The following is a 12,393-nucleotide window of genomic DNA, read 5'->3' as shown; positions in this document are numbered from 1 at the left end:
ATTCTTAAGGAGCATTAACCGTGATAACGAGCATCACTTAAAGATGTCTCTCACACAGACGATTCGGAATCTCTTATTTCCTGTCAGGCATCCTTTATACATTGGCTTTGTTCAATCCTACAGAAATCGTCTGTCTCACTGAGGTGTAATGATTACTGTTTATTTCTCACTTTTATCTCTCAATCTCTCAATCAAAATAAAATTTGATTCAGTTTAACCCATTAAGACCCAAGCGGACAGTTTTCTGTAACTTTCTTCAGCGGTATTTTACACTGTGAATTTAATCCTCAAAAAATTTTACATCAACTTTTTCTTATGTAAAATTTTCTGAACTTTTAATATCCGTTGTCAGAATTTTTCAAAAATGCAATCTGAACAAGTTATGTTAATTTATTTGCAAAAAAAGCTGATTTTTTTACTGAAATTGTTTTTTTAATCAATATTTACACATGGAAAACGGATAGACATATCTCTGATAAAAATCTTGCGTCTATGGACCATGGACCTTTAAATGGATGTGTGAGTATATTTCAATTCAAGATGGCGACATCCAATATGGCAATTAGAAGAGAGAAAAACTATGAAATCTTTGATTTTTCCGTATGTAAATCTTTCTTTCAATCGCTTTATTATCCAAATTGGTTTTTACAGGTTTTTTGGGGTCATTGATTGTGATTCCGTTATCAGACATGTCAAATTCAAGATGGCGGATCCAATATGGCGGTTGAAAATGTTTGAAGTCAATCAATTTTATTAAAAATCACTATGTAGGGGTTTTTGGGGTTCCTGTTTACAAATCTGTTATCAAAATATTTCAACTCAAGATGACGTATCCAATATGGCAGCAAAAAATGTTCAAAATCTTTCAAATTACAAAAATATAAAAATATATTTAAAAAACATTTAAAAAACAAAAAAAAAACTAAAAAATGGAAAAAGGTAACAAACTAAAGGCTCTCTATTTACGTTCACCATCAAATGAGAGCTAGGCAATGGCAATTTCTTGATAATTAAGAAACGTACTATGATTCATTAATTTTATTTCATATGATGAATATATTTTGTAGAGACGGTTCAGTAGAAATGTAGCAGAGGGTTTCCAAATGGATATGTGAGCATCAGAATCCTCCATGAATATTTACACATAAAATTTAGTGTAACTTCAGAAATTTTTTGTTGACTACACTGCAATATTCGATCCACTTTCTTCAATTCAACAATTTCTAATGTCATATTCGTAATCAGTGGCCCAAAAATCCGCATAGTGTAATTTTCAGCGAATTTGAGAGATTTTGAACATTTTTGCTGCCATATTGGATTCGCTATCTTGAATTCAAATATTTTGATAACAGATTCGTAAACAGAGACCTCAAAAAACCACATAAAGAAATTTTCAGCAAATTTGAAAGATTTCGAAAACTTTGCCGCCATCTTAAGTTTAAATATTTTGATGTCAAATTCGTAATCAGCGACCACAGAAACCCCCACATAGTGATTTTCAATAAATTTGATTGACTTCAAACATTTTCAATCGCCATATTAGATCCGCCATCTTGAATTTGACATATCTGATAACGGAATCACAATCAACGACCCAAAAAAACTTGTAAAAACCAATTTGGATGATAAAGCGATTGAAAGAAAGATTTACATACAAAAAAATCGAAGATTTCATAGTTTTTCCCTCTTCTAACCGCCATATTGAATGTTGCCATCTTAAATTGAAATATACTCACACATCCATTTGAAAGTCCATGGTCCATGGACGCATGATTTTCACTTCTCAGAGATATGGCTATCCGTTTTCTATGTGTAAATATTGATTAAAAAAACAATTTTAGTGAAAAAATCAGCGTTTTTTGCAAATAAATTAACATAACTTGTCCAGATCGCATTTTTGAAAAATTCTGACGACGGATATTGAAAGTTCAGAAAATTTTACATAAGAAAAAGTTGGTGTAAAATTTTTTGAGGATTAAATTCATAGTGTAAAATACCGCTGAAAAAAGTTACAGAAAACTGTTCGCTTGGGCCTTAATGGGTTAAGAAAATAATGTTGTAATATTAATGTATTATTAAATATTAATTAATTATTCTTGTTTATAAATTTAAATCAGGAAGTTTATGTTTACGAAAATTGTTATTGTAAGTTTTTCCTTTTGATTGTTCTTGTGTTTTTTAATTTATTTAGCTAAGCCTACTAATATATCTTAAAAAAGGAAAATATCATTCTGTCATTTTCGTAAAGAAATTTTTTTTTTAAGTCTTCTTAAGACTTGAGAATTCTTAATTCTTTATAATATTTTATACTCATATGTTTTGATTGCCGTTTGCACGTTCCTTATTATTATTTCTACAAAGCTAATAAAAAAAATCTTTGTTTTTAAAATGTATTCTTGATTTTATTTTGAGACAATTTTTCTTCTCAGTAATATATATGTACGCGTATTATGTATAGTGCGCCGCCTCTACTCGTGCACGAGCTCGGTGATGCGTTATGCTGGGACTTAGCCGCAGTCATAACGCCGCGGCTGTGGCAAAAAAGTATTAGAGGATAGTCCGCGACTGGTCTTGGTCGCAACGGGAGTCGTATCGTTACAAATTAAAATGGTAAATTTAATATAAAAATTTTATAAAATTCTTAATAAATTGGTGGAAACGCATGTACACACGCATTTTTTCAAAAACTAATTAAAAAATTTAATTAATAACACTTTAAATGAATATGTAATTCTATTTTTTATAGTTATTTTTAAAAATTTATTTTTTTTCATAAAGTAATTAAAAATTTTGTGACTTTTAAAGCTACCATTTTAAATCTCCATCAATTTTAAATTTTTATGTTATTGCGAAGAATAATACCATATGCCTCGGTGATCAAATTGGCTAAGACGCTCGCACGGAATGACGAGAGATCCGGGTTCGAACTCCGGCTGGGGTATTATTTTTCGCAATAAATTAATTTACAGTTTTTCGGGGAAGGTAGGAAAGGGGGGATTGTAAAATGCGATTGAGCATCGAAATTTAGCTTAGTTACTGTGTCTTAAGTCCGACGAACCTTGTCGGCGCGCAGTTTAAAATAAAACTAAGAAAATTAAATTTAATATAAAAAGAATTATATCCATCACTAAGATCCGATGTAAATTTACAATTCATTGATATGAATACATCACGATCGAAAATAATGTACTAATATATTTAAATTTTTAACTAAAAATTCCAAAGTTTTGATCTTAAAAACCTTAAAAAACTTTATATATATAATTTTAATATTTTCAATTTTAATAACATTTACAAAAAACAATTATTATACAGTTTATAGATGTCATACATACTTAAGGTTGATCATACAAACTATATTCGTATAATTCTCACCCCTTAATAGGGAAGTATTAACTTACACGAATTTCAGGCGTGTCGTAAAACTCGTTGGCCATAGCGAAAATAATTGCCGGATTTTGCACAAGGTCTAAATCCTGCCATGCTAATTCGTTGATCTCCTCCACTCGGATGAAAAGTTTAGAATCGTTCTCGAAGCTGTCCAGTAATTTCGATCGGAGCGCGGCGAGAGTCACCAGACCCAGATCACCAATCATATAGCCAATAGACATCAGCGAGATCGCGTGTCTCAAACTTTCGAACGGTGGATCCCTAGACCACACATCCAGACTCGCATGAAGGAACATGATGTTCCAAACATTTAGAAAAAATGTCAGCGTTTCGTCTCCTACTGATAATTCGCTAAGATCGAGACTAGCAAGATTCGACGTCTTACTTAGAATTATTCGTACATCTGCATGATCGGAAATACTCCTTAAATATGAATTATCCAGATGAGACCGTCCTGAACTTATATTGTGCAGAACCTGCAGTAGCTCTGTCAATATTTCTGAGGCACATTGATTTGGCCTTTTAACCATGACATTTTTTATACCCTGTAAAGATAATAATCCGTAATGCATCGTACTATACTATGCTATATATTGCTTCTTTGTGAGAAATATTTTCATATCTCATAATATATAAAATATATATCAAAGTTGGATTTTTCAAAAATTGCTAAAGTTTTTTTCATAACAATTGTGCACAAGATCCTTTATATAAAATCTGAAAAAATTATATATTGACAAAAAAATCTAAAAAATAAAAATATTAATTTCTTTTAAATGTTTCCAGTAATAATTAACAAGAGATTAATTAAAGTTGGAATTCTAAAAAATATTTGTATAAGATTTGATAATGAAAATTACACATTTAATACTTTATACTCGTACCGATTCATCTTTATTCAATATAATGCATTCGGAATCTTTGATGCTACTATAGTTCTTTTTATTGTAACAAGGAATATTTGGACATGCGTTTACAAGGATGCTGTCTATTAAATTCACTTGCAAACTAGAAGCAACCTCTTCAAACTGATCCAGTTCCGTGTTCAAATCAAATATCTGATATCCAAAATAATAATGTAGCGACGTCTTCAATAAATCGGACACTGTTTGTATATTGATGTTGTCTGAAAACAAAATAATAATATATTAATCTAATTAATTTAATGAATAAATTTAAAATGTTAATATTTTTTAATTTATTGTAAATTAAATCAAAATTAATGACTTATAAAATTAATTTAGTTATATAAAACAGAATATTTTTATTACTTCAGCATGTATGTACATTACCAAGAAGAGACTTGATTTAAAATATATTTTTAATCAGGCATCCATCCACATCTTAACTATTCCTACATCTAATGTATCTAAGTTCCTAATAAGTATGATACACAGCGTTATATCTTATTGCTTATGTTCCTACATCACTTGTGTTTTTACCTTTCTTACTATCCTTTACATTTACATTTATCCTTTATCTATTTACATACATAAAAATTTTATTCTATATTTTTACTATTATTATTCATTAATTTAGTTATATTTCAAGATACACGAATAAAAAACTAATAATTCAGTTAAAAGTTGTATTAAGATTAAATTAATTTAACCCTCGGAGAACACACCTATTTTTTCGATCACGAAGAACACTGTGGGTCAATCTGACCCTACACACACTTTGATCGTCCACCATTTTAAATCGATGAGTGCAATCATCTTGGAAAAAATTTCCAAATGTACTTGGAACATTATTAAATCAATTGATATAAATAAAAAGTGCTGTTGGAATTACTTACATATTTAAAAAAATTTACAAAGAAATTTTTTTTTGAAAAAAAAAAAAAACGTAATTTACAAAAAAAATGTATTTTTTTATTTTTTTAATATTTCTGGCTAAAAATTTACGTGTGTATTCTTAAAATGTAGTAGAATCAAGAAAAAAATTGTACTTTGGTGTACCTTAAAAAAAAAAAGGTATTTATTTTGTTAGATAATAAAAGTGATTTTTAAGGTAAAAAAAATAAAACATTTTTTAAAAAAATTTTAGAAAAATTTATTTCTTATTACATATATATAAATACTTTATTATTTAAATGACTTGTGATAAAAGTTAACTTATTTATTGTCGGCGACGGCTTCACTATAATCTAAATACGACGTGTTAGTGTTTGACTGTACTGGTACATTATTCACCTCAGAAGAACTGTTGCCATCGAAATATTCTTGCTCGACACGTACTAAGGCATTTTAAATATGTGGCCGCAAACTATATGTCATCGTGCTCACTATTGAAAAACCGACGCTTAGTACACAACAGGGTCAGAATGACCCTGCACCGACTTCGAATAATGCCCAACACCTATTAGGTGTTGCGCTGTACAAAAAAAGCATCTTAACATATAGTTAGTACCCCAAACTACAGGTAGAAGGCCTCAGGCCCGCCAATTTTCAAAATATTTACAATCAAATTCGAGGTAGAGGTCAAATTGACCCTATGTGTTCTCCGAGGGTTAAATTAGAAAACGGCATTTATAATAAATTATGCAATGTAATTTTTTAAAATTAAATTATACTCTAGTAACAAAATATATGAAATATACAAATTATGAAATAAATTTATATTTTATTATAAATATTTTTTTGTAAATTAAATTTATATGAAATAACAAAAACATTATTTCATGTAACAGTTTTTAAATATTGTTTTTATATGTAAACGTATTTTTTCTTTTGCATAATAATATAATTATTGCTATTATATTACAATTGTAGTTATATTATTATGCAAATAAAATAATTTGTAATATAACTATATAAATTTTTAAATTAGAAAAAAGCTTTTAATAAATTAAAGTTTGTTTTAAAAATAATTAGTTAGAATTAAAAATTAGTTCATTAATTTATAATTAAGTATAGTTAAAAGTTAATGTTTTATCATTTAATTTTTGAAATTTTAACAAGTTTTTATCTAACCCTGATGTCAATTAAAATAAATAAATAAATAAATTTACTTATAATACCTGGGATAATAGTGGATATAAGTCGCAGATAAGAATAGATGTTGTAAAGATATTTCTTGCTATTAAAAATATCAAACATTCTTTCTATTGTTTTTAATCCTGTAACATAATTATTGTTGCGAGATTGCGCCTCAATCTCTATTCTCTCGAGATCGTACCATGTGCGATAATTATTCTCAAAGTCGTTCCAAACGGCATCATACTCTTCCCATTCTTGAATGTACAATGGAATTCTGGCGTCACACAGTATAGTGTTCACGGAAATATTATGTCTATTTTCATAAAACAATTGACAAATCCTTAAAAAAAAATTTGAGTATCCCGTGCTGTCAAACGTTTTGCAGAGCTTCAGATACTTCATCGCAACATTGCACAGATTACTCGAAACATGATAGGTTTGGCTTACAGTCAAGCTTAGATCCAACACACTAAGAGTTAATATCTCGTTGCTATGTAGAATATTTGTGTCCAACATTCGTAAATGTACTTGTTGAGAAGCCAAAAATGTTTCGAGTTGATTGACATATTTGGAGGACTGTACGCCTTCTTGTGCGGCAAATTTTATAGTCTGCAAACATATAGTATTTGATATTTATATTACAATAAGATTTATCCAAGATAAATATTAAGTTAATATTTTTGTAATTAAATATATATAGAAATTAATTTATAAAATTAATATAATTCTATATATAAAATTAATTTAGTTATACTTAAGTTTAGTTATACAAAAACTCAGCTAACAGTTGCGTTAAGATTAAATTTATTAATTAATTAAAATTAACTAAAATTAAAAAATTTTTTAAAGCATTATTATACATAAGTTTATATAAAATAACGGTAATTATTTCAAACCACGGCTCCATCTCTAAATAGGCTGAAATTTTTTGTAATGGCTTCTTATGACTAAAAAGTAATGTAAGTAACAATTTTAAGTCGCGCGCGCGAAGGGTGCAAGTGAGGCTTCGCCTCTTCTCTTCCACACTTACTCCATCGGTAGAGGTGCCCTGGGTAAAAGTACGGTACTTTATTGAGAAATAACTATGTCAGTTAAGTCGTAATTTATCATCAACAAAGTACGCACCGTACTTTTGCGCACTCCTATATAGAGCAGCCTTACGGTAGGCTCCCCTACCGACGAAGTGGGTGCAGAAGGTGAAAGAGGCATGTGTGTGTGTATGTGTGCGCGCGCGCGCGCGCGTGTGTGTGTGTGTGTACCCCTGGAAGGACAAATTTTATTCCATATTAATTAAGAAACATTTTTTAATTTTTTTTTATAAATTTTTTTCTTGTACTTCCCCTGACTTAAAATTGTTATTTACATTACTCTCTAAGCACAAGAAGCCATTACAAAAAAATTCAGCCCATTTGGAGGTGGAGCCGTGGTTTGGAATAATTATCAAAATAACGAAGAAATATTGTATGTAGAAATAAATTTTTTTTACGTAAATAAATTTTTAAATTAACGCATTTTCAACATAATTTTCGGCAACTTTATTTGCAACGTTAAAGGTTTAAAAAAAATTAAAAAGTATTATTTCTCACGTAAAAGGATCCCGCACAATTTATATATATATATATATATATATATATATTTAAAAAAGAGAGAGAGAGAGAGAGAGAGAGAGAGAGCTCGGTAAATTTCCTTGAATTTTTTTATATATTGTAGTACTTATAGTCCTAATGAAAAATTACAATTTGTGCGACCTTTCTATGCCTAGTTTCGGAAATAAAAATTTTTGAAAATCGCCATTTTAAGATTTACTACGTGAGTTAGCACTTGTCAATTTGCTCGTGTATGTATATATACACATATATCTGCATGTAGGACTATAAGTACTACAATATATAAAAAATTCAAGGAAATTGACCGAGCTTTTTTTTTCATATAAATTGTGCGGTGTCCTTTTATGCTCTTTCAGAAGCCATTATCAAAATTTGTATAAAATAAATCTAAAAAAAGTTATGGTGGCTTTTAAGTAAAAAAATACAAAAACAATCGCAAAAATTTTTGTTTAATATTTTTTACATCAAAATAGTATAAAACTCTAACTCTTTTGCAACCATTGGTGCACAAAATAATTGTACTTTAACAGTATATTTTTTAAGTTTGTCAAAATTGTCATTCTGATTAAAAAATGGAGGTTAAATTGCAAAAATTTACAAATTGTCGTAATTTTTCCATAATAACGTAAAGGACTATGCCCAGTTTTATATAAAAAATTGGATCCCGAGTGAACAACAATGAGACGGCTAGAATTATGGAGCATCAAAAAAAATTAAAAATTTCTATGTACACTATCTTTTAACAAGTCTCTTAAATGCTGTCCAAAGTTTGCGATTATAACCATGTACCACTGGTCTTGTCTGAATTTTCTGCTTTCAGGGCACCTTTTCGTGGTGACGGCGGTAACGGAGAGACTTTGAAATATGTTTAGAATGTATTTGTCACAATTTATTTACTCTGGACTGGCTAAGTTCCTGGACGCAATGTATTCCATCATGTCAGAGAAACTCGGATACTGTTCTTCTGACATTCAACAGAGTTCATTGACATTCAACAATTAGGCAATTAAAACCTTCTTTTTTGTATTTCGTGAGTAACCTCCATCAATTAATATATAACTCATGACTGTTCACTCGAAGCCCAAACTAATCCTATCGGATAACTAACGTCTTATTATGACTGAAAAGAATGGGATCAATATTCACTGTTTATTTTCAATCAAATTCACAATTTTAAATATAGCAGATTCAATATGGCAACCAAAAAAGTATAAAAATCGTCGATTTTTCTACATTTTTCCTAAATTCCTCCACGAATCCTTTCCCGAAAACTGTTTCATGCACAAACTATTATCAGCTTATAAATTAATTTATTGGTACATATCAATGAACATAAATTTATGAAGTTAAAAGGCAGTAAATTTTAAATTATAAAAATTATTGGCTATTAAAGGTTATTGCTGCTATACATAATCTCCCATAGCACCGAACATTGTAGTAAGATTATAGTGAGATTACAATCTTACACATGTTAATAAGAATGTTACTGCAATATGCCACTAATCTTAAATTTAACTTAACACTGTAATATTGCCGGAAGATTAATAAAATATTATTTTAATTATATCATTTTTCTCTATTCAATATGCACATTTTTTACTTATTTATAAAATGCTTTATTTATGAAAAATTAAATTAAACTTAAATTAAAATATTAAATGAATATTATACTATAATAAATATTAAATATTAAATAAGTTAAAAATATTAAATGTAAAAAATATTTGTTATTTAGATAAATAATGTTCATTAAAGTTTTGTAAATATTTGTCTATTTTTTACTTTTTTCTAAATACAGTAAAAATAGAATCTATTCATAAGTTATTCCACATGCTATTTCACATATGTAAAAATCAATTAAAAAGTGTAAATTTATATTTATTTAATAAAAATATACTTTAACTACATATATTTCTCTTCGGTAATTATTTACATTAGTACTTTCTCACCGATTTTGATGACCTTTAAATATGTTGTCAGGGTCATTATTTTAAACAACTTTTTCCTGTACATGTTACCGTTCGGCCTTAGTTTATATTATATGAAAATACATGTTTCTAATTTTACGAATTATCAAAAAAAAAAATTTTTTATCGAGTTTCGCTAATTCTTCCATAACTTTTTGATACTTTCTTTCAATGTTCATCATTTTCCATATAATTTACAATATATTATTCTCATTCATTTTTATCATTAATTGTTTGCAAGTCTAATAATATCTCAACTCTAATTATATTCCAGTGTATTAAAACATTATTACTTATAAACTCTAAATATCTTCCAGTGATTTAAAACATTATTTCATCATATATGGATGATTTGACAGTTGGACCTATCATTTAGCATAAACTCCTTTTATTAAGACATATCCAATGACGGACAGAAATATCCAAAGATATACTTTATAAATAGCGAGCCCAAAGACAAACTTCATAAATGATGAAAAGGGGTGATTTTCAAATAGAAATTCACGAAATAATTTAAAAAATGTAGAAAATTGACAATTTTTACATTTTTTTGATTGTCATATTGAATCTGCCATATCAAAAATTGTGTATTTAATCGAAAATATACTGCCAGTATTATTCTCATTATTTCCAATAATAATAAGCCATTGGTTATCCAAAATTTACAAATTGTTGTGGAAAAAATACAATTTGTAATTTTTGCGATTTAGCCGCCATTTTTTATTAAAAATGGCAATTTTGACAAATTTAATAAATATATCCTTAAAGTAAAACTATTTTGTGCATCGATGATTGCGAAAAGAGTTGGAGTTTCATACTATTTTAATGTAAAAAAAAATTGAAAAATTTTTTGTGATTGTTTTCGTATTTTTTTACTTAAAAGCCGCCTTTTTTATGCAAAACTTTTTTAGAGTTTATTTTACACAATTTCTAATAATAGATTCTAAAAGAGCATAAAATATGATGCCTTCTTTAGAGAAATAATACTTAAAAATTTTTTTTTAATTCTAACGATGCAAATAAAGTCACTAAAAATTATGTTAAAAATGCGTTTGCTTAAGCGTTAATGGGTTGAAACACTGTTTATGTCTGTTTCTGTCTTTGAAATTAAGTTAAAAATTAATAACTTTTACTTTTATTATTTAATTTTTAATTTTTTAACACTAGTTCAACTTATAACATAAAATTTACCGTATAACTCAAAGAATATATTTACCTCTAGTGTGGAAATTGTTGAGCATTCTTTAGAAGAATCTGTTGTACTTAAGGTATAAAGGTGCTTATTTATATTCCGTTTGAATATGTAAAGTGCTTCCGAAAATCGAACTTCACCATCTAATTGTGTATTTTCCATGTGGAACATCTGGAGAACAAAATGTTTCTAAATGGCGTTTAAAAAAGCTTATAAAAAATGTTACATCAAAGAGTAGTTATGTTTTTGTTAATTATTCAGATTCGTATCTTGCAAACAATTTCTCAAGCAGTTGAGTACTTGAAACAAATTGATTGTTTTATAATATTCTAATTTTAGAATATTCTATAATTCAAATTATAGTTTAATAATTTAATTAATAATTAATAAATAAATGTATTCACAAAACAAAAAAAAATACAATTTGATCAAAACAATTCTTGGTACAGATCTTAGATAATAATTTCTTTATCTAGATAATTTTGTAATAAATTTATAAATAACACATTGTTTATTAATTATTAATTATTTAATTACTGATTATTATTTAGTCATTAATTATTAATAATTAATAAATAAAATTAGTCAACTGTTCCAGATTAATATACGGGACACAAAGACTTTTGAAATTGCGCTAGACGATGCGAATTATGATGAGGAAAGAGAAAATGAGATGATTCAATCGGTGGATTTTAAACTTCTTGCGGAAGATGAAAACAAATACAGATCGTTACATTCTCATGTAAAATATTACAACGAACGTAATGTCGAGAGCAAGAAACAGTATTCAGATACATTATTCTCCTTACAACCGTACTCAAAAGAAATATATAATTTGGAAGAAAATAAATCATTTATTGCTGGTTTTAAGAATAATTTAGATAAGGTAAATATCTTACTAGAAGAGAAAAGCATCAAATATTATTTTTATATATTTGTAATATTTGTTAAATTTAGACAGAAAAAAAGGTGGCTATGGACTAAATGTAAGGGTTATGGAATTTACGTTATTTTATTATACTTTATGTTTAAGGAAAACCGTCTAAATTACTTTTTTACATACTGTTTAAATATTGTAACATAGTCACTGCTCATGAATGTTTATTGTGTTGTCATACAAGCTGCATTTCAGTATTGCAGGTAATCGAAAGTTTTGTAGGTGTGTATTCTGTACGTCATTTTGAGAAATATGTAAAATATTAACTTTTCAACTTTAGTGTAATATGAATTGGTTAACTTCTTCAGGATCAAAAGCC

The 12,393-nt window shown here is 27.8% G+C and overlaps 1 protein-coding gene and 1 pseudogene across 6 annotated transcripts in view; one reads left to right on the top strand and one right to left on the bottom strand.

Annotated features, from left to right (window-relative positions):
* Positions 1–12,393, bottom strand: part of LOC105832099 — a 151,996-nt gene that overhangs the window by 77,758 nt on the left and 61,845 nt on the right. For all 6 annotated transcript variants that reach the window (XM_036293887.1, XM_036293880.1, XM_036293876.1 and 3 more), the window contains 4 exons: positions 11,162–11,308; positions 6,413–6,980; positions 4,275–4,516; positions 3,402–3,935 (listed from right to left, as the gene is read on the bottom strand). In XM_036293887.1, the coding sequence (XP_036149780.1) occupies positions 3,402–3,935; positions 4,275–4,516; positions 6,413–6,980; positions 11,162–11,308 (1,491 nt within the window). The remainder of the gene's footprint in view (positions 1–3,401; positions 3,936–4,274; positions 4,517–6,412; positions 6,981–11,161; positions 11,309–12,393) is intronic.
* The window catches only part of LOC118647925, a 37,754-nt pseudogene continuing 32,300 nt past the window's right edge, over positions 6,940–12,393 (top strand).

The sequence above is a fragment of the Monomorium pharaonis genome, chromosome 1 (assembly GCF_013373865.1).
Source record: "Monomorium pharaonis isolate MP-MQ-018 chromosome 1, ASM1337386v2, whole genome shotgun sequence".
NCBI lineage: Eukaryota > Metazoa > Arthropoda > Insecta > Hymenoptera > Formicidae > Monomorium > Monomorium pharaonis.
Note: the sequence above shows the minus strand (reverse complement) of the source record. Positions and strands in the feature narration are given on the sequence as shown.